The sequence below is a fragment of the Diuraphis noxia genome, unplaced genomic scaffold (assembly GCF_037042655.1).
Source record: "Diuraphis noxia isolate RWA-SAM2 unplaced genomic scaffold, SU_Dnox_SAM2 contig0003, whole genome shotgun sequence".
In the NCBI taxonomy this organism is placed as follows: domain Eukaryota; kingdom Metazoa; phylum Arthropoda; class Insecta; order Hemiptera; family Aphididae; genus Diuraphis; species Diuraphis noxia.
Genome location: NW_028301713.1, coordinates 5,828,971 through 5,852,465, shown reverse-complemented (window position 1 = coordinate 5,852,465; position 23,495 = coordinate 5,828,971). Strand labels below are relative to the sequence as shown.

The window sequence follows — 23,495 nt, the reverse complement described above, 5'->3', positions numbered from 1 at the left end:
AAATATTTCGTGACGATGGTGCGACTGTGCGAGTGCTATCATTATTTTATCACACACCGCAGAAAATGATAATCACGGTTATCAACATCGTTCGAGGAGCGCCGTGAATAAAATACATATATATATATATATATATATATATATTCATATATAACATAATATTATGTACACAAAGTTACATGTATATATACATACTACTATTGTTATTACTACTATTTAATCTATTTTGTGCTACTACCACTACTACTATATTGTTCCTTGATCACATCATATGATTTACATTTTGAGAAGGACTCAAATGACTTGGTGGTGAGTGGGGACATCGGACTTCAACCATTGGTCATAACAGCGATACGTCGTATCAACTCTAGTATTTATCGTGCATACGTTTGTCTTTACACCTGGTTGATATTTTTTTTATCGTCGTGAAGTTTACGTGACGTGTAACGTATTACAAACATTTAAGTGTAATACGTTGCTATTAACGTAGTGTACCATTTGATTATCAGTAATCGGTGTCATCGCAGGCCAATATTTTGATTATTCAAAGTATGTAAATTAACTCGTGACCGCACCATGATCCTGGAGTAAATGTTCGATTTATGTCAGAACCGAAATAACAATAATGGCTGGCCAAAAGTTCCAGTATGACGAAAGCGGAGCGACATTTTTCTATTTTCTATTGTCGTTTTTAGCTCTTCTGCTAATCCCCGGCACGTATTACTGGTGGCCGAGAAAACAGAAAGAAGGTAATCATGATCGTTAATTGCGGTCATGATCAACGAGGATCGTTTAATTATTGTTTATTGTTTGAATTTTAGATCCAAAAGCGTTGGCGTCTGAATGTTATTGTCCAGGATGTCGAAAAAAAAAACTCATCCTGCAGTCCACTAAACCGTGGGAACTGATGAAGAGGACGCTCACGTGAGTTTTTCTTGATATTGGTCTAATAATTAAGTGTGCAAAATATTCTGAAAAGTTATAGAAAACACTAATTTCCTTTTTTTTTCAATACATATCAAATTCTTTGTTTTTAATTTTTTGAATATTAAATAACCATCCTGTGATCTATCTGAGCCCCTATCCAACATTGCTGTTCTAAAAGCTATAGAGCTCAGGTTAACATAATTGTTATAGTATAGTAAAAATATAATTAAATTTATTCTGAGTTATGATTTTTTATATGTACCTCAAAATTTTAAACTAAAACCTTTATGAAAAAAGTTCTGCTTTTTTATCATAACAATAATTAAGATGGTTGCATTTTAAGAAGATACTTTATGGTTGATTAAATATTGAATTTAATACATATTTTAGTAAAGTCATAATTATTGCTGGCTGGGTGTTGTTAGCTTTTCTCGCCTACAAAGTTTCTCAGTTTGATTATGAGAGTGCAAGTTTTGATCCATATGACATTCTCAATGTTCCCATTGTAAGTATATTTTTATATTTTATTAAATATTTTATTTTTATTTTAAAATTGTTTTTTTTTTTTTTTTTAATAATAAAGGGAACTAGTGAAAAAGTAATTAAAAAAGCTTACAGAAGGTTATCATTAATTTACCATCCAGATAAGGAAACTGGTGATGAAAAAAAATTCATGAAGCTTACAAAAGGTAAAAATTAATAGTCATATTTTAAAATAAGTATATTAGTAGTTTCATATTCTTCATAAACAATTGGCATATAAATAATTTGATCGTTCAGTTTATTACAAATATTGAAAAATATACCACAACTAATCAATTAGTTTCAGAATATATTATATTAATTTAAACTACTACATATTAAATATTATGTCAAACCAAAACTAGGTATTTATTATTATTTTTTATGAAACATGTTTTAATTTAATCCACTCATCACTTAAGTTTGATAGAAAACTTTTTTGAGAGAGAATACATGCTTAATGATATAATGCCAGCCTGTTAAGAGTCCATTTTTGGAATAATTAAATTAACTGCTGGTCCAATAACTGACCATTATTGTATGCTCTTATTTGATATATTATTTTAAATAATTAAAAATGCTTTCTTTTTCAACTTAACATTTATATCTTCCAAGGGGACACATCTTTGTTATTGATAATATTAAGTATGTATACCTTAATAAATTTTTTAATTTTGAATACATTTAGCTTATCAAGCCTTAACGGATGATGAGTCCAGGAAAAATTGGGAAAAATATGGAAATCCAGATGGACCTGGTGCAATGAGTTTTGGAATAGCATTACCATCGTGGATTGTAGAAAAAGAAAATTCCGTTTGGGTAAAAATTATTATTATATATCAGTTACATTAATAATAATTAGCATCTTTAAATAATTGGGCTATCTTCTAGTATGCGGTTTACCTCCATTTTGTGACTAATTATGAGTATAGTATGTGGTCTAATAATTTTATGTGTTCTATCTAAAGATAGGAATCCCTCATCATCATTTATTACCTATCATTTTATATTTTTATTTAATCTTCAAGAAGATAATGGGCCCCACTGAACATGTTCATGTTTAAAATGTTCATATGTTTTATCTTACTCTTAACCGGTTCTCCGTGGTATATCACAAATTCAGCTCTCCATAACGACCTAAAACTCCAACAGTTAATGAACTTGCTAAAAGCTACTATAAAAAATTCCATTACAAATTAATTAATCATTCTAACCCCTTTATCAAAAACATGTCTTCTCTCACACTACTTCTTAATATTCCTCGAAGGTTAAAAAGAAATTGGGCTAGAGACCTTCTAATCTAATAAAAAAAATTAAAAATAAAATAATAAAATAAATTTCAAAGCCCGAACTCAAATTTTCTGAGGTTCTGTCACTGGACAGTCTCCTCTTCATGTGTGACATGTCTTCTTTAAATCACTCATCATTGTTACTTATTGTTTTATGGGTAAACAGATTGTAATATATTTTTAATAAAAAAAAAATGTTTTATCTTAATTTATTATAATGATATACCCTGTGATTCTTTTATCGTTGAACACTCATTATTTCAAAAATGATTAATGTTTTTGAAAATATTATTTTACATAGTTTCAAGTTGTTAAAATACCAACATTTTTGTTAAAAAATTACATTTTTAAATATTTTTTATCTTTATAATTTTTCAAGTTTTTACTTTTTTGAATGACAACATAGAGTTTTAATTTCATATTCCAAAGCAGAATATTTTTCTAATTATTTTGATTCATAAAAATCGAATTTAAGACGATTATTTTATGAGTTATAACTTTATAAGTATTTAAAGTTTAGACAAGCGGTGTAGTGGACAAACATTTTGCGGGTTAACCTTGTACCACTCCATTGTTCCAATCTAAACTTTAAATACCTTTAACTCATAGACTACTCGTCCTAAATTTGATTTTTATGAATCAAAATACTTAGAAAAATATACTGCTTAGGAACATGAAGTTAAAACTATGTTGTCATACAAAAAAGTAAAAACTTAAAAAATAATAAGGATAAAAAATATTTTTGAAATAATGAGTGTTCAATGATAATAGAATCACCCGGTATATTTTATTATTTAACAACAGGTTAATTGGTTTAGTGTTTGTGATGAAATTACTTTTTTAAATTTCATCCGAAAAATAGTTTTGTTTAACATGTTTGTTAAAGAATTCTATAAAATGTTTAATGAAGACCTCTTAGAGTTGTACTTAGTTGAGTATTGATGGCGAGGATTACATAAATTTGATAATATTTTTGATGCTTTTCTTAGAGATATGATTATGCTTTGTGGATAATCCGTATTATTTTAGATTCTGAACGAAGTGATGAACTAAGTTTTCTATTAGTTTTTCTTCAAGTAGCTATAGAGAAAACTCGAAACATCATTATAGGAAAAATTTTAAGTGCGTTTGAATTTTAAATTTTTACAAAAAAGCGTAAGGATAACGATTTATCCTCAAACGATTTTAAATATTTGTAATTATTCAAAAAGTATAAGTCGTAGATACTTGTAAATTTTACCAGTTATTTAAATTGGCATTTTCTTTACATGATTTAATTTTCAAAATATTTTGACTTTTTTTGAGATATTTATAGACAACTGAAATTTTCAATTTTTCTGAAAATTTTTTTTTGAAGTGTCGATAAAACTTTTTTGGCCCTATCAAAATTCTTGAAAATTTAATACAAAATTCCTCATAAGTTATTCTTATAGTGATCAAAAAATTATAAAAATACATTAGCACAATTTTATTTTATAAATATTAAAATTTCAAATTTTGACTTAATACATAAAAATTACGGCAATTTTCAAATTATCTTAGATAGAAATTCGTAAAAGTTTTTCTTTTTAAATCTAAGATTTGAAAATTTAATACAAGGCTCCTAACATATTTTTACAATAGCAGTTGAAAAATACAAGAAATATATAGTCACAAATTTTTTTTATAAGCATTTACAGTTCAAATTTTGACAACATACGTAAAAATCACGAAAATTCGTTAATTTTTTTATCCTAGAAATGCATAAAAAAATTTCCTTTAATATCTAATATTTGAAAATTTTTAATAATCTATAATATATCCTAGACAGATAAACCGTCGCCGTTCAGAATCGTTTTTCGATACCTATCAATGCATTCAAATTTAACCTACCCTAGTCAGAGGTCTACCCCACACCAAATGTACAGCAGAGCGATACCCACTTAACCGCTTTTTTTTAATGTTATTATTGTATTTTTTATAGATCTCATATTGGGAGCCAATATTTGTATGGTGAATTCGTGGCTGCGCGTGAAAAAAAGATTAAGTCATAATTTTGTGTAAAATGAGTTATTTACATTTTACATTATTTAATGTATTATTTCAATGTGTATTTTAATAACTTCACCCCTTTTAGATGCGCAACCACGAATATTGTGATAATGTTTTATTTAAATACAAAAAATGATTAATTTAGATTTCTTTTTAACTTGTCTATGTAGAAACATTTAAATATATTATGATGTCTTATAATATACATCCTAATTATGCTTAAAAATATTTTAAGTTTATTGATACTGTATCTTTGATGTTAATAATTGTGAATTGTTATGATATTTTATGAATTATAAAAAGCATTAATCTTTTTTTTTTTAGGTCCTAGGTCTTTATGCTTTAGTTTTTATGATTGCACTGCCTACTACAGTTGGTATGTGGTGGTATAAGTCTATCAGATACTCTGGAGATAAGGTATATAAAATGTTTTTAGTATTATATTATGTAAAATATAAATATTGTTCATTAGTTTGATTTTTCTTTAATTATTATTTTGATTTTTACATAGGTTTTATTAGAGACATCTCGGATGTACTATTATTTTTTGCATAAATCAAATTCAATACCTTTGAAACGAGTTATAATGATTTTAAGTGCTTCATTAGAATTTGAAAAAAAATACAACAGTGAAATTGTTGAAAGATCTTCGGATGAACATGAAATGCCTCAAGTAAGAAATTAACATTTAAAATTGCCTATATATTTAGTCTTTACAATCTTCTTTATATTATATTATAATAGTTATATCATTAAAATTAGAATTACCTGTACAATTCAACTAATTATCCTTTATAATTTAAAGTAATTGTTTGTTATTGTCTTGCCGCTACATTGCATAAAATTGATCACCTCTGTTATACCTACCATGTTATTTTTATGTACTGTTAAAAAACTTTTAAATAACAGTATATATATATCGCTTACAATCCATAACAGCATAGTTATTAATATTTCATTATTAGATGTAAATAAATATAAAAAATACATTGACATTTAATTTGTTCTAAATATATGTTTTTGTTGTAAAATTTGAATGCCACCATAAATAAATATATCCTGAGAAAATCTTTCTAGAAATAACCCACTATTATTCATTATGTGTTTATAATGTTTATCTTGAAGTTTTAGATTAAAGTCTCCCGATGTAATTTCTCTGTGAACAATAATAAACATATATCTAATTTAATAATACAAATTTTTTACTGTTTTTTCATTCACATTGACAAATATTTTAAAAAAAATGTATATTTATTAATTATTCATCATACATTTTATTTCTAGCTTATTAAACAACTTTATAATTTTGGAGAAAAAGCACAAAAAGAACCACCACTATCCTATAATTATTCAATAAAAGCTAGAGCTTTGATACATGCACATCTGTCTCGCCTGGTACTTAAGGCAGATACATTAGATTTAGATCGTATGTATATTGTGAAGAAATGTCCATATCTAATACAAGAAATGGTTGGTGTCGTTTCTCAATTAATTTTACTTGCATATGCTCAGAGAGGTTTGAATAATTATCAATTAATAATAGTATTGAAGCGTGTAACTATGTATAATCTAAATATTTTATTTTGTTTATTAGTGCCTCGTTTACTTAATATTGAAACCATAGAAAACTGTATGAAACTTTGTCCCATGATAGTCCAAGCATTATGGGAGTATAAAAGTCCATTTATGCAATTACCATACATTACAGAAGATCACATAAAACATTTTGATAATAAAAAGGTTGGTCGTTTAATTAGCTGTGACAACTAAATTTCTTACTTGTGCCATTTGTTTTGTAGAAACGTGTTAGAAGTATTCAGCATCTTGCTCAATTAAAAAATGAAGAGAGGCGCGCAACATTAAAATTTTTATCAGATAGTCAGTATGAAGATTTGGTAAAAGTATTGGGTAGAATGCCCTATATAGACTTTAAAGTTCGTTGTGAAGGTATTTACTAGTATATAATTATTATTTGGTATGTTCTTCAAAATATAAAAATAATGTTATTGATTTGTTATTCAGTGATTGATGATGAAGCAACTACAGTTTATACAGCTGGAGCTATAGTAACTGTGACTGTGCAGTTGAAAAGACGTGATATGAAAGTATTGTTTGGTGACGATTCGTTTGCAGACAAGCATCATATTGAGTTAGAAAAAAATGCTGCTAAGGAAACAGATAAATCAGAGAAACCTTTATCAAATGGAAATGTAATAGAAAATAATGAAGATTTTGAAAATAAAGAAACTAAAGATGACGATAAAGAAAAAAAAGTAACTAAAGGTATTTGGCAGCAAAAACGCCAATCGGGAAAAGGTAAAAAAAGTGGAAATGTCAAAAAACCAAAAGCTACTTTGTCGGCATCAGCTAAGAAAAAAATTAAAAAGAAAGAAAAATTGGAAAAAGCAAAAGTATGTACTAATTTAACTTAATTGATTTTTAACTGCAATAACGAAGTTAGTACTTGTTATGGTAGCAACTACTAAGAACTGTATAATTATTGATTAATAATCTCTTATCTTTTTGCTTAGTATTTATCCTATTATAAAGTACTTAATAATTATTTTTTCACATTTATATTTATCTCCCGTGAATCGGTTATTAAATTAGATAATACTAATTTTAACATTTAAAGGTACTGAAATTTTATTATTTGTCTTTAAAAAAAAACATAAGTATCATTTTGTATAAAATATAATCACAATCTAATGAAAAAAAGTTAACAATATATTCCTTACTTATCAATTTAATTATGTAGCTAGGAGATCCAGAAATTAAAGAAACTGAAGATGATAAACCTGAAGAGAAAGAGCAATTAAAAGATAGTAATGCGTCATCAAATGATGATTCTGATTCAGATAATGAAAGTTCTAGTGATGCTTCTGGAGATGAATCAGAGAAATCAGATGCTGAAGAAACAGTAGATGATAAAAAAAAGGTATTTATAGTGATAATTGTAGAAAAAATGTTGTGTTTATGATAGATTTGAATTTTTCAAACTCTTTGAAAACACTGGCTGAATTAAACACATTAGTTAAGTAAATTAATTTTGATGTAAAATATAATATTGATCAGGGTGCCAAGTACAGAGAGGCTCAAGGCTGCAGCCCCCATGAGCTCGATAAAGTGGAGCTCAGCTCCCACGGTTCTTAAATTGTTAAATTCCTTCAAAATACTCATTTTATTCATAATTAATTAATTGAGAAAAATAAATAATGTCCTAATATTGATAACAGAGAAAAGTCTAGATTTTGGTACCTAATCAACCAAATTCTTGATTAATTGGTATCTATTCAACAGCATGATAATGGTTTGAAATAAAATAATACTATACACCTTCTATCACATTTTAAATGATATTTCTATTCTTCATGTTATGAGATGAAGAAATAAATGCAAACCTATTCGTTAAAAATTCTAAAGAGTGGAAAAATTAATTTTATATATAAAACATATAACTTTCAAAATTAAATTACTAATACAGTTCAAATGTTATAACATACAAAACAACGAATTTATATATATTTGTGATTGTTTAAAAATATATTTAAGGAAAATTAAATTATTTAGGTAAAAATGTATATGTATTTATAAAATAGTAACCCCGTGAGATGACATTCTGTAAACCTGACACCTCTGATAATAATAGAAGAAAAATGATTTGTTAATATTCTGATTGAATGTTTATAACATTTATTGTTTGTTCTATAATGTGTTTGTTATAAATAATTGTACTTGGTATATCGGTATATGTCAATGTTCAATTATAAAACAATCACAAATATTAATCATTTTAAATATTTACTTAAAAATCATGCACTTGAAAAATGTTAACATTTTAAGAAATAACATTAATTTACCATACATTCACATTTTAACTTCACTCTCATTTGTTGTATATTAATATAAAAAGAAAGCTGCACCTACTAAACAATCAGTTGTTTTATTTTGTTATAGGTTTCGTCAAATAATGATGATGACGATGATGATGATTGGGACAAATTCCAATCTGGAGCTAACAAAAAAGACAGAGTACTTGAGGGCAGAACAAAACAATCACATTTGGTTCACTCCCCATATTTTCCTGAGGTATAAAAAATTATTTAATAATCAATTATACTAGTATGTATATTTTACTATTTAAATTCTAAACCTATTCATGATTTAAATACTTTAACAGGAAAAACATGAATATTGGTGGGTTTATTTGAGTGATCGAAAAAGCCGTACATTGTTGACTGTTCCATATCATGTCACTGAACTTGTAGATGAAGAAGAAATTCAATTAAAATTTACAGCTCCTAGGTGGCCTGGAGTATATGTGTTTGCTGTTTGTCTTAGGTCAGATTCATACTTTGGTTTCGATCAAATGCATGACATCAAAGTAAGTGCTTATTAAAAAAAAAAAAAATACTTAGACTTATGGTTAAGTTATACAGTGTCACACATACAATTAGATTCTTCATTTCAATAGTATCTGAAAATTATACTTTTTATAAATTATAATGAAATAGTTCAATTGACATACAGAAATTCAAATTTTATCTGTTTATTATTTAGTCAGTGTAATTATAGAACTAGTAGGTCCGCGTGTACATTGAAAAATTGGTTTATTGGAAAAACAAATATAACAATATAAATATTTTTGGTAGTTAACCATATAAATTGTGGCGAAAACTACAAATTGAGTATATACTGACATTTTCAATTTTTCGAATAATTTTGATATATTAGAATAAATATTATGTCTCAATATCATACTGATCCTGACAGATTGGTTAAAAGTTATAGGATCAAAATCTGAGATAACCTTCCACAAAGTACATGCTTAAATTTTCCGAATAAAAAATATACCTATATCCTTAAAAATAGTAAAAACTAAAACTATTTGTGATTTCACACATTATTATTTTCAGTTGGATGTAAAAGAAGCACCAGAACCTTTAACAGAACATCCACAGTGGGATATTTCTGATGAAGAAGATGACACTAAAGAAGAAGATAAACAAAGTGATATTTCAGAGTTTACTACAGATGAAGATGTCGAAGATTAAATAATATTAATACAAACACAAAAAAATTGGGTGACCTGACAAACAAAGAAGTTCAAACAATAGAGTTAAAAGTAAGTAAAATAATATCAATAATTATATTATTTTACGGCTTTACATTTAAAGCAATTTGAAAAATTTATTCATCAACAAATTAGTGTAATTATGCAATATTTTCGATATTAATGTTGTTTTACTATTCATAATAATATTTTATATTCAATGTTGAATTCAATTTAAAAATGAAATGCTTTTTTATTTGACTGATAAAATATATTTTGTTTAAATTGATTATAAATATAATAAATTTATATATTTAGTCCTTTGCCTTATTATTTTACCTGTATTTCAATTATTTAATAGAAAACAAATATATTTCCATACACTTTAATATTTTATTAACTGCCAAAATAGTATTTTAAGTATACCTTTTTGTAGGACTAATTTTGTAGCTATGCAAGTTATTAGTTATACTATTTTTAGCTCCACAGTCCTATTTCCTAGAATTTCTAATCAAATATTCATAATGTATAAGATTATTTATATAGTTTTAAAAATAAAAAGTTTAGGTAACTATTATGTGTGGATGAAATTGCAGATCTCAGATACCTTTAAATTATCTAATACATTGGATATGGCTTATTTCTGACACATTAAAAAGTGTAAAATTAGTTGTGGTAATCATCAACTTACCAAAAACTACAGGGTTCGGCAAAAAAACCTACCGTATTCCGAAAAGTAGTTGTAATTAAACAAAGATACAGAAAAAATTCTTTTATTTTTGAATTAAAAATAGTATGCCATTTTACATCATATAAAATATGCATCTGTCAAATGCCGCCTTTCATTGTTGATACATTGACAAAGCCTTTCCATAACTTAAATGTTATTGCCAGTGTAACAGCAGCCACCTTATGTGTAATTGCATCCTTAAGAGAACGCTACACCCACATGTGTTGTCTTTGTTTTATAAGTGCGTAACATAGCAAATTTTATGCTCAGCAGAACACATTTAGCTCTGTTAATTCAAAATTTAGAGTAAATTGGCCTCTTACAAAAATGAAAGTCAACATTATTATCGAGGGCATCTCGTAGGCTTTTTATTATATTTTAATTTAAAAGTGAGTTATGTGTATTTTAAAATTGTAAATTGTTTGTATATCTTAAAATACACATAACTCACTTTTAAATTAAAATATAATAAAAAGCCTACGAGATGCCCTTGATAATAATGTTACCTTTAATTTTTGTTAGAGGTCAATTTACTCTAAATTTTGAACTAACGGAGCAAAACGTGTTCTGCTGAGCATAAAATTTGATATGTTACGCACTTGTAAGACGGAGACAACATATGCGGGTGTAGCGTCGTTTTAAGTGTTTGTAGTGATGTGGGGCCTGTAAATTCGCGCCTATTAAAATTACGTGTCTATACTCTTTACTACTATCAATCGATACCCCCTCCATAGTTTAACCACCTCACTACAACTCACATAACACAATTTCTATATTATAAGAGTTTTTTTTTTTTTTTTGCTGCACTCTGTATTTGCGATTGTAAAACATTTGAGAAAATTTTATTTTTATTATTATTTTTTGTTATTCCTATTAAAATCAATTTTTGAATTTTGATTATAAAATGAGTGTTGCTAAACTCAATTCTAAATAAGAACCTGCTTTTGCACAAACATACTGAGACGCCAGATTATCCAGAGCAAATGCTAGTGCTCAAGTGCTGTATAATTGGTCAACAATCATCAGTGACTGACGTTAATCCTTCTTTCAGACACCTCTGTGATGTTGCATAATGTTACGACATTTGCACTCCAATATGCAATGTTTGTGGGAGAGGATGAGCTGCAGCAACCAGTTTTCTTCGATTTTTTTTGGCTATTCTTATTTGGAATAAAGTACAGCTAAAATTTGTCAAAAATAACAATTATTACATTTACGTAAAAGAATGCAGTAAAACACAACAGCAATAATTATATAAGTTTTTCCTTGTTTATACTTTTCTTTTTTATAGTTAGACAATTAAACAAGGTCGTTGGCTTCTCGATAACGATATTGTTTTGATTAATATTGTAAGATCTTATTATATAAATACTGCTTGACAATTCCTTGTAATCTATATCACCATTAAAAGCACTTAATATTTGTATGACTTCCTTTCTTAACAATGAACAATTGTTATTTTTAAATGGTATAATTGTTATTTTAAATTTGTATTTCTTAATGAAGTAGGTGTATGACCAATTTAACCTTTTTTAATTTATATTCTAAAATATGTATATTAAAAAAGAATGTAAATTGTACTATTTTAATATTAAAATTGTTCATTTGACATCAACTCTGTATTTTAAATAGCATAATTATTATACTAATATAGTAATATATAACAGGTGTATGCACAATATTGCATATTGCACATCAAACGTAGACATAGTCATCATTTCATCAATAATAAATAACTATCATAAAGGTATTGTCTATATTTAAATTGAAAAGTTTTTTATAAATGATAACATGAGTCCATGACCATTAGCAATATATTGTGAATTATGACATAATATATTTTATTAATATACGAGTAGAGAATATAAATGAATTAAATTAAATTTTTAAAATTACAATACTAGGAAATCCTTAATATATTATCTTATTGATAAGTGTTTCAATCTATGATAATAAATGTTGTTTGAATAAATTAACGACAGAAACTTGGAGGAATTCCATCATCCATCCTAGCACGCTTTCTTGCTTGCATCCCAGAAAAAAACTCTTGCACGTCTTCCACTCTAACAACTTTATCACCTTTGAAGCTACCTAGCCACTCCCCTAGTTCTTCTTTGAACTGGTTATACTCTAAAATATTACAAAATATACTGATGAGAACATGTTATTTTGATAATGAAGACATAAACAGAGATACTGACGATGAGCTAATTCCACTGCTGCCACTCTGTCCATAGATGACAAGGCTTTGGAGAGACCATCTTCACTTTGTTTTTCCTTAGCCACCATTCTTTCACGGCTTTTGTTTTCATATGCCTGTAGTGTATCTTGTTGATCAATAATAAATGGAACACCTTCTGTTTTATATAATTCCTAAAAATATATCAAGACTTATATAGTTATGATAAATTGTGGTTTTATATTTATCTTGTTATCTTACAATACAAGTAGAGCATGTACAAAGTTCTTGACGCCAACCTTCTACCCAAAAAGAACTTCCAATAATTTTTTTTGGGTTTTTCGCATTTATCAATTTACAATTTTTGCCACTAGAAGTACTAGCTTTAGCGTTTTCAGATGTCTAAAACACAAATTGAATGATAGATATATAACTTGCTATTTAATTTAACAAATGAAACTAGTAAATTAATATTATCAGTTTATACAAGCATACCATGTCTTTGGATACAACATTTGAATCATTTTCAGCATCATCTAAAAATAAATATTTTGATGTAAGAATGAAAGATTTTATAGTAATTAGTCGAAAATTTACCTTGAGATTTCGTAATTGTATCCACAACATCGACATCCTGTATACAAAAAATAATTAAAATGTAAAAATATAAATTTATTTTAAATATTTTAAATGATTAAAAATTTAATACTTTTTACTACTTCATATCAAGTATTAACTCCCATATGTAATTATGTAAGGGTTAAGGAAAATCAAAATTAAATTATGTTCTAAATCTATGATTTTTTTTTTTTAGGAGTCAAATATCATATGTCATCAACATTTGTATTCATAAATGCAAAGTATGTAAGTTATAGCAGAAGAAAATTTTTATTTAACTCATTTTAAATCATACCTCAGATTCATCACCTTTTTCAATCTTCTGTACTGAATCATCAGTCACTGCAAAATAATATGCAATAAATTAATGTAAATAAATATTTAGTTTGTAAGTGTGTTTCAAAATGTTTAAATAGTTGCATTTTTATATATATATTTATTATATGATTTTTGGTACTGAATAAATGGATAACCTAATAATTGTATTTAATATTTCTATTATATTTATCAGCTATAATTTGTTTATACATGTATATTCCACACTTCAGCTATATCAATGATAGCAAAAAAAGAGGATTCATTAATTCTTAATATGGACATTCCTGATAATTTTTAAATGAAAATCTGTCACACATACCTATTTTAATTGACAAATAATATTTAAGCTATTACAAAGAAAATTAGGTATTAGACAAATTAAAGACAATGGATTAATTTGTAGTACATAAGTTGTAAAAACAAGAAACATATTTAAAAAAAAAATATACATGCACTAATTTCTGGTTCAAATTTATATGTCCATAATTAAAAAATCATAATTTTAGATATTTAAACAAATAATTTCTTACCAATTAAATGATTGTAAGCTGGTAAGAAACTTAATTTTGATGTACAGCCAGAACATATCATTTCAGAATAATCATCTGGATTCATATCTTTTGTACCCAAATGCTAATAAAATATTTTGTTAATAGCAGAATCTAAAAATTATTTAATTTTTATAAATACCTTGCTATGATACCAATCTTCACAAACTATGCATTGTACCATTTCATCAGTATTTTCAGAATCAGGGTACGGACGTTGACAAATGCAGTATAATCCCTTAAAATTTTGGTTGTACACATTGCGGTCATTTGCTTCGGGTTTTGACTAGTTCATAAATAGAATCAATCATTTAAAAAAATTAAACTAATATTTTTGTACAAATGTATAAACTATTACCATAAAATATGTAGATTGAAAGAAAATTTCAATAAATCTATACGTTCAATCTGTATTTGCTACTCGATTTTTATTTTTATTTTTTTTAATATTTGATTTCAATGAGAACATTTTTTAAATATTTATTATTATAATATTGTACTATTGTTTATTTAGAATAATAATGAAAAGTTTCATACCTGCACTAATGATTTGGTATGTACCCCCTCAACCAAAAAAATCAGTCAACAATGATCGTTTCCAATCAATACAGACTAAAATTTTCTAATCAGACAACTATAACAAATTCTATTATCTATAATTATGGATAAATCAAGTAATATATAGCTAATAAAAATTATTTAGTAATATTTACTAACTAAAGTCAATACTGTCTGTTAAGAGTGTTAAGACACGATATAAAATGTGTATACTAAATTATTTATTTACCGGTTCCAATCGACACTCTGATGTTAACTTATCACTTCCACAATCACAACGATAATTCCTTTATAAAAGTAAAACAAAAATTAGTCAGTAAATATATCAGGGCTGAGACTTTATTCCCCATTAACTGTGTAAGAAAATACATATAAATAAAATATTATTTAATTGTACAAGACTCAAAATAGTGCTATTAAAAGATAATATTTTAAAATTAAGAAATCAACAGTAAAATGTGCACTTTATAACAAGAAAATATTGTATATTAGTAAGATGAAAACAACAACACATGCAAGTAAAGCATTCTATTTGATAGTTTTTAAAAAATAAAAATTATTAGTGATTTATTTTATTAATATCTAACAACAAAATTTAACACAAGAACAAATAAAAAATTATGATTCACTAATTAATTTTTAAAAAGTATTCGATCTTTAAACCCATTTTCACTATATTTTAATAAGTTCCGAAAATCAACACAATATACTATTATATACATGGGAAATGTCGTGTTTTATCGTTCTAAAAAGAGACTGAATATTTTAGCATAATTTGGTAATTGGTAATAGAATATTAACATAATCATATAAGACGAGATTATAAGATTAAGATCATTTAAAATATGATAAATAGGTAACAATCAAGGATAAAATTGGAGTGTATTGATATGTAATAATTCAATATTAAGGTTGCACGAGCAATATAAAAGCGATACAGTCGACCCATATCTGATTAAGACTATAGTACATATCTGCAGCAAGAGCGCCCGCAAAGGGGGCCATTGCCCCTACTGGGAATATTTTAAAACTATGAATGCCACACATATTAAAGACATTCTTAAAAAGCTAAAACAAAAAATTATTGAAGACGTTTTATTATATAATCATTTTGTATGCAATCGAAACGCATAAACTTTTATTTGATATTTAATATAAATATATTTAATTTGTAACATCTACATTAACATGTATTCAAAAAATATTATTTTATTGTAAACCTACACATATAAGGGACTTATGTGATGACATAATGTTGTTTTTTTTCTATTAAGGTTATATGCTATTTTAGAATGAAGTCACTAGAAATATATAAAAATTTAAAATAATCTTTTTGATTTGGTTTTAGAATTATTTTGATCTTGCTCCGGGTGGGATTTTATACAGCGGGCGTGCTTGATCTGCAGTACATAATTATTCACTATTGAGAGTCTACAAGTATCTTATTTTTCCTCTTAAAAATTTTGAATCATATTATGCAAATTGTAGACGTAAAAGTAAAACAAATTTTATATACCTTTTTGTCCATAACTCAATCAACTCGTGGTCTTCATGGCATTGGTACATACAGGGCAAACATATAGCACCAGGCAACTTGTCTTTTTCAGTGCAAGTCAAACAAGCGTACAATGCTTGTCGATTCATGTACCCCTGTAAGAAGGTTTAAATAAAACATATTTATTGCACGTTTCAACAGACGGTCTACAAACCAAGGAATAAGTGCAACTGTCACTTTCAGACGCCTCGAGTATCAAATTGGCTCGTTCGATCTCAGCATTCTGATCGTTGATGTACTCGACCAGCCCGACCACTTGGTCGTCTTCGTTCTCGTTGAAAGAATTGCCTTCAGATTCGGACATGATAGGCTAACAATTGAGACTGACGAAACGCACACGTCGACTATAGTGCAAAAGTAAACGACTAACAGCGGGCCGAAAGTAACGAGTGGTATTGACTGCAAAAGTGCGAAATCGATCGTAGTAGTTTTACGAATCGAAACTCGGTGCTCCGTCAATCCGGTGTTCAGTCGCACAGGTCGCCACTGGTTCGTTGGTAGACGGTAGTTATTCACTGAGACGTCTGAGACTATTCACAGTATTAACTACCAACTACTACTGTCTAGTGTCTACTACTGTTGTAACTTATAAAACTTGTAATTTATTGTCGTTAGTCGTTACCGCTAACCGCAGTCATATCTTGTTGGCGCGCGCGCGTATAGGCGTCCAACAGCTGTGTGCCTGTGTATGTGTTTGAGTGTTTCAGGGTTCGTAAACCGTATTGTTTATGCCCGCGCCAAGATTTATTATCTCTACCATGGTCTTATATACAGGTCAGGCAGCTTGGTCGGGAACTGCGTTCTCTTAATGATTATGTAAAATTGTCAAAAGGACTTGCAGTGCTATCTAGTGGAGTTTTTTGAAACCGTGAACTGTCATTGTAACATTACAGATTGCAGCACCGTGCTTAATATCAAATAATACCCAATATCCTAAAATATATACGAATGTATGTAGTCATTTTGATGAATATTAATATATATAATTATAATATATAATTATTATAACACCATTGACCATTGTAATTTGTAGTTGTTAATGGTGATATTACAATACATAATTAATTGTATTGTCTGTTATGTTTTTAATTTGTACACTCACCTTATCCAATACAAACTATTAATTAATATTAAACATCATGCCAAAAAAACAATGTATTATTAAAACTTGTTTAAAATCTAGTTTGTTATTTACTATTCCGACAAAAGATGAGGATTTCTTTAAATGGCAACAAGCTTGTAAAAAGTATGTAGATATAAAACGTGGTATGTACTTATGCAGCTTTCATTTTGTTGAAGAAGATATCGTTCGAAAACGGTTACTAGCATCTGCAGAAGGAACTGTTCTTGGTGTGGTAAGTTTACCTTTATGATTTGCCACCATAAATAATATAAACTTAAACCTAACCACCGCACCACTGTGGGATCAACTGCTAAAAACCTGTGTCTTTTTTGTTTTCCCTTTTCACGCTCCTGCTACTAGCCGCCCACGCGGTATCCAATTAGTTCGCATTACAACATTATCAAGAAAACTCACTAAAATTAAATGTTTAACTGACTTTTTTATTTTATTTAGAGTGAATATAAAAAGCCTCGGCTCAAATCTGGAAGTATACCATCAGTATTCGAAGATAATATAGAAGCACATAATAAATTTGAGAACTGTTTAAACCCACCGACTAATTTTAATCATGTAACTATATTATAATTTTTGTTATTATTATCATATCTGCAAAAGTGGACAAGTTAATGAAAATAATTAACTCAAGTTTAGTTAAGAGGACACAAGATCGATAAGTTAAAAGTTAACAATTAACAAATTATACATTTAACTTGATAAATTAAAAGTTATATGGGAAAAATATAAACTTTACTTAGTTAAAAAAATGTTATGATTCATTTTTTAATTATTATATTGATCACATAAAGAGTGACTGTGTTATTCCTAATTTCCAAAATTATAATAAATTTATTGAAATTTTGTCGTAATATACAGTGTATGTACCTATTTCACTTCACACAATAATTAAATATTTAAATTATACCAACACATCCTCATTAATAATTTAACAAATCTAAAATTTGTTTATATCAAATGGCAATTTAAGGTCATTTAATATTATGCCTATCAAATGTAATTGAAAATATCCATTTTCAAAATGATTTTATCAAAAAAATAACAGAAATGTTTGTATAATATAATATTATTGGATTATTTTAATTTTAGTATAACACCTTAAATACAAAAATTAAAACATTTTTAACTTTATGAATTATTTTTAAATAAACTGAGCAATGTTAAGTTATTTTAACTTTCAATTAAACTAATTCAGTTCATAAGTTGATAAGAAAATTGGCTAAAATTAACTAACTTTTTAACTAGTTAATGACCACCTTTGCATATCTGTTATAAAATTGTTTTCATTATTTTTGCCTTAAGGCATATTATTATTATCTTTATAATAATTATTCTATAGGTATCTGAAATGAAATATCAAAAAAATCAACTTTGTATGAATAAACCATTAAAATTCTATTCAGGCCCAAGAAAACAAGTAGAAGTGTTTGATTCTCAAAAAGTGTCTAATCAAGTAAGAACTGAGTGAACATCAAGTGTTCTAGAAAATAATTATTGTTTTTATTTATCGTATATATTTTCAGGCTCCAGATGATCAAGAAACAAGTTTACTAGCTTCTCCTTTACATGATCATATATTTGAATTAATATATAATAATGACACAATTGTGAAAATGCCATTGGGTTGGAATAAATCTACATCTATAAATAAACCTGAAATTGTAGTTTACTTTCAGTTACTATCGAAAAAATCTAATGGTATCGTTTCTAGTGTAATCTTGCCAGTTTTTGGAAAAACTGTAATTGTTGATTTTAGAGGCAAGGTACAGTGTAATTATTTAGGAAAGAATGTTCCTATTCAATTATTATTACCTAGTTATGATTGTAAATTAGAATTAAATATTGAACTACTTACATCAATCATTTGTCAATTCCATAATAAAGATATCTGTAAAGGTGTTAATGTCCAAGATGAAAATCTGAAATTTAAAAGTGAAACCGTGTACATTGATGCTACATACAACTGGAGGCATAAAAATTGCTCTATTATACTTCCAGAAGATAATAAAAAAATTTGTAAATCATGCAATTTGGTTAATCAGTTATTTAGCAATAAAAAATATAGAAGAAAATCCAAACCTTTAAAGAGAATATCCTTGAAAGTTACCCCAAGTAAAAAAGAAAACTTAAAACTTCTTCGAAAGCGCAACAGTTTAAAACAACGAGCTAATACAAAGTTGCGGAAAAAAATTGATCAGCTTGAATCAATTATAGAAGATTATGAAAAAAAATTAGAAAATATGGATGAAGAATCTATATTACAAAAAATTTCATCACACACACACAAATTATTAGTTCGTGAAATATTGGCTGCTTCAAAATGTAAAGATTCTCGTGGTAATAGATATTCGGATAACTGGATAATGTTGTGTTTGCTACTTCATATAAAATCACCATCTGGATATTCTTTTTTGCGTGATAATAATATTATGCCATTGCCTTGCGTTAGAACTGTAAGAAATTATTTATCTTCTATTAACACATCTTGTGGTTTTGATGATAATTTTTTTGAACTGTTCAAGAAAAGACTTGAGTCTAAAAATGTAATGCAAAGGCACGGATTAATTGTATTTGACGAAATAAGTGTACGAGAGAACCTAGCTGTGAAATCACGTACACTTTCATATACTGGGCTAGTGGATTTTGGAAAAGAGGATGAACTTTGTACTGAATTACCAAAAGCTACTACCTTAGATGACTTAGCTAATCATGGCCTTGTTTTGTTATTTCAACCACTGGCAGATAATTATTCTCAACCTATAGCTGTCTTTGCTTCACGTGGCCCTGTTAAAGGATTAACTTTGGTCAAACTGCTTATGAAAGCAACAATTCTTTTAGAAAAAGCTGGAGCCTTTATTCATGGGTTTATTTCAGATAGTGCATTAACAAACCGAAAAGTTTGGTCTGAGCTGGGTATTTCAGGAAAATTGAATAGTTGTAATAGTTATATAGAACATTTTAATGATCCCAAAAGAAAATTTTTTGCCTTTTCTGACACAAGCCATCTGATCAAAAATGTACGAAATAGACTGTACAATAAGCATGAATTAGTGGTACATATAAAATTATAAAATCATTATTACTATTTTTTTTGTATGTATTTATTATTATGTTTTAATTATAATTTTATATAATATGTTCAGGTTGATCCTGTCGAAGGCCCAGTGAAATGGTCTCATTTTAAAATCTTGCATGATTATGATAAAATGATAAGTAATACAAAACTTAGATTGTGTCCTAAATTAACGGACAATCATTTGGATTTGAGAAATTCGTCATTAAAAATGCGTGTTCGGCTGGCTGTACAGGTTAATGTATATTACAATTTATTTATTATTTATTCCTTCTTCAACATTTTCAAATTTTCAATATTAATTTTTTTATTAATAATTTCAATTTCAATTTCAAAAGGTATTAAGTAATTCAGTTGCAATCGGTCTTACAATGTTAAAAGAAAGAAAAATAAATGGCTTAGAAGATTGTGATTCAACAATCAATTTTTGTTTGCGTTTCAATGAAATATTTGACGCTTTAAATAGAAAAATTCCATTTCAAGGTGTAAACCTAGAATCTAATGATTACAAAGTTAGAATGAGCAGTAATATTCCTCAATACATGTTTTCTGTGTTTTGTGTTAAATGTTGCTTTGGGGGTTGTAATTATAGATATTGTGTGTTAATTATATGTTTAATTGGTGTTGGTAAAAATGAATTCAATAAATTTAATTACATTTTTAAATGCAAATATTGCAAGAATCATTTTTGTGGCTAAGTGATTGGTGATATTAAATATACACCTTATTCTTATTTTATAACACATATATATGTAAATTAAATAAGTAGGTACCTAGTTTTTGTAATAACATAGGTCATATAATTAACCTTAACTTGGTATATGTTTATTGTTTATGTTTAAAAAATGTATATTGTGAGTAATGTTTCTAATCACAAAAATGTAATTCAATGTTTTAAAATAAACACAGATATTACAAGAATCATTGTTATGGTTAAATAATTGGGAACTAAAAGTTGAAACTGGAGAAGTGCAACAAGATCAATTCTTATCAGACAATACCGCAGAAGGATTAAGAGTCACTTTAAACTCAACTATTGAAATTATAAAATACTTGATCGAAGAGTTTAACTTTAGTTATATACTAACAGGAAAAATTACACAAGATAATTTAGAAGTATAAAATATTTTAGTCTGTACAAATTATGTGTTATATTACAAGTATAATTTTTTTTATAGAAATTTTTTGGGACTATTCGACTTGCTGCAGGTGCAAATGATCACCCAGGGACTCCAACATTTTTGCAACTGTATAAACTTTTATCTGTGTACAATTTGTTAAAACCCCCAAAATTTGGAAATTGTACTATTGATCAGCAAAATGAAGTTTCGCCTTTAATTACCATCAGTGACATAAAACATATTTTTGGGAGTACAAATAATGATTTCTCAGCACTTGATAATTTAAAAAAAAAAATCAATGGTCTTGTTGACGATGGTAACTGGGAGTTTTCTGATATTTTTGAGCATGACTATAATCTCTCGCCAGTCAAAGAATGCTTGATTTACTATTTGGTTGGATATCTAAGCAAACAAATATTAAAAAGCACAAAATGTACTATTTGTATTGGGGCATTTAAAAACCCACATTTTTTTTCAAATTTCCCTGAAGCTGAATTAATAAATTTAAAATCTAAAGGCAGATTAGTGCACCCAAACTATAACTTTTATAAGTTCATCACAAATATTGAAACATACTTTTCCAACAATATAAATGACCCTGATGTGTATAGCAATACGGTTGAAGATATTTTAGCCAATGAAGATTTGAATTTTCCGTGTTCCATACACAGGGATGAAATTATTGCTTATTCAATCCGGTATTACTTAAATATGCGCATGAGGCAATTCTCATGGCAAGTAAATCAAGAAAAATTAAAAGAAAATTCAAAAAGAAAAAAAATTTCCAAATTTTGTAAAACTTGAGTTATTATTTTATTTCATCTAATTATGTATAAAATATAAAATAATAATGTGATTATATTATGTATCTTTTATTTATTTAAGTATGATATATTAGTTGTGGAATTAAAACCTATATACGTATACGTTTTGTATACTAATATTATTAGAATTAAATATAAATACTAAAGTAAATGTTGTCAGTGACTCAGTGTTGAATATAATAATTAATATTATAATAATATAATCAAAGTACCTATTATAAATTAAGTATAATAAGTTGAATTTAAAAAAGATTTTAAGGGGCCCAGTTTTTCAAATTTTCAGCAATTCACAACCCCCTCCCACAGATACCCTATATTGAATTTGGTTGATTCTACGGAACAGGATCATTATTCCCGTAGAGCGTATTTTTGTCTTTTGTGTACAAAATTACATTGGCACTTGGCGCCATAAGAGGACGTCTCACCCGCATATGTTGTCTCCGTCTTACACGCGTAGGACATATCAAATTGTACGCTCAGCAGAACACGTATAGCTCCGTTAGTTTAAAAATTGGAGTGAATTTACCTCTTATAAAATCTAAAGGTAAGATTGTTATCTAGGCAACCTCATAGGCTTTTTATTATATTTTAATTTTAAAGTGAGTTATGAGCATTTTAACATTGTAAATTGTTTGTACATCTTGAAATAGTCATAACTTGCTTTAAAATTAAAATATAACAAAAAGCTTATGAGGTTATCTAGATAATAATCTTACCTATAGATTTTATAAGAGGTAAATTCACTCTAATTTTTAAACTAACAGAGCTACACGTGTTCTGCAGAGCGTACAATTTGATATATCGTACGCGTATAAGACGGAGAAAACATATCATAATAATATGCTGGTCAGCTGGTGGGACGTCCTCTTAACTATTTTTTTTTTTATAGTAACTACACATTATACAATATGATGATAATTACGTTATGAAGTGCTGCACTCTGTACTTATTTGTATAAACAATATACATTAATTTCAATGATAGAGGGCGCGCCCTGTGTTCTTGAAAATT

The 23,495-nt window shown here is 27.2% G+C and overlaps 3 protein-coding genes across 5 annotated transcripts; 2 read left to right on the top strand and 1 right to left on the bottom strand.

Annotated features, from left to right (window-relative positions):
* Positions 1-256: 256 nt before the first annotated feature.
* Positions 257-13,829, top strand: Sec63 (translocation protein Sec63). Of its 3 annotated transcripts, none has more exons than XR_001506147.2 (16): positions 257-749; positions 822-924; positions 1,318-1,432; positions 1,511-1,616; positions 2,138-2,268; positions 5,094-5,186; positions 5,281-5,442; positions 6,054-6,285; positions 6,364-6,509; positions 6,569-6,716; positions 6,792-7,180; positions 7,528-7,707; positions 8,727-8,858; positions 8,950-9,153; positions 9,686-9,894; positions 11,604-11,974. XR_001506147.2 is itself a non-coding variant. In XM_015515853.2 (15 exons), the coding sequence occupies exons 1-15, from the start codon at positions 626-628 to the stop codon at positions 9,821-9,823; spliced, it is 2,403 nt and encodes an 800-aa protein (XP_015371339.1). In that variant the 5' UTR covers positions 258-625; the 3' UTR covers positions 9,824-10,139. The 3 variants fall into 3 exon arrangements, 1 of the variants encoding a protein (XP_015371339.1); XR_001506146.2 differs by lacking the exon at positions 11,604-11,974 and adding an exon at positions 13,546-13,829 and having other exon boundaries at positions 258-749; XM_015515853.2 differs by lacking the exon at positions 11,604-11,974 and having other exon boundaries at positions 258-749; positions 9,686-10,139.
* LOC107166985 (putative E3 ubiquitin-protein ligase UBR7) lies at positions 12,290-17,082 on the bottom strand. The gene is made up of 11 exons (XM_015515855.2): positions 16,483-17,082; positions 16,290-16,423; positions 15,003-15,060; positions 14,358-14,501; positions 14,198-14,300; positions 13,645-13,691; positions 13,329-13,365; positions 13,227-13,267; positions 12,993-13,133; positions 12,754-12,925; positions 12,290-12,682 (listed from the first exon to the last, which is right to left on the bottom strand). The coding sequence occupies exons 1-11, from the start codon at positions 16,630-16,632 to the stop codon at positions 12,525-12,527; spliced, it is 1,185 nt and encodes a 394-aa protein (XP_015371341.1). The 5' UTR covers positions 16,633-17,082; the 3' UTR covers positions 12,290-12,524.
* A 187-nt stretch (positions 17,083-17,269) lies between these two features.
* On the top strand, positions 17,270-22,464 carry LOC149056594 (uncharacterized). The gene is made up of 7 exons (XM_089223131.1): positions 17,270-17,683; positions 17,905-18,021; positions 18,806-18,919; positions 18,990-20,519; positions 20,610-20,774; positions 21,449-21,655; positions 21,718-22,464. Exons 1-7 carry the CDS (start codon positions 17,468-17,470, stop codon positions 22,462-22,464), a joined length of 3,096 nt encoding a protein of 1,031 aa, XP_089079257.1. The 5' UTR covers positions 17,270-17,467.
* Positions 22,465-23,495: the final 1,031 nt, after the last annotated feature.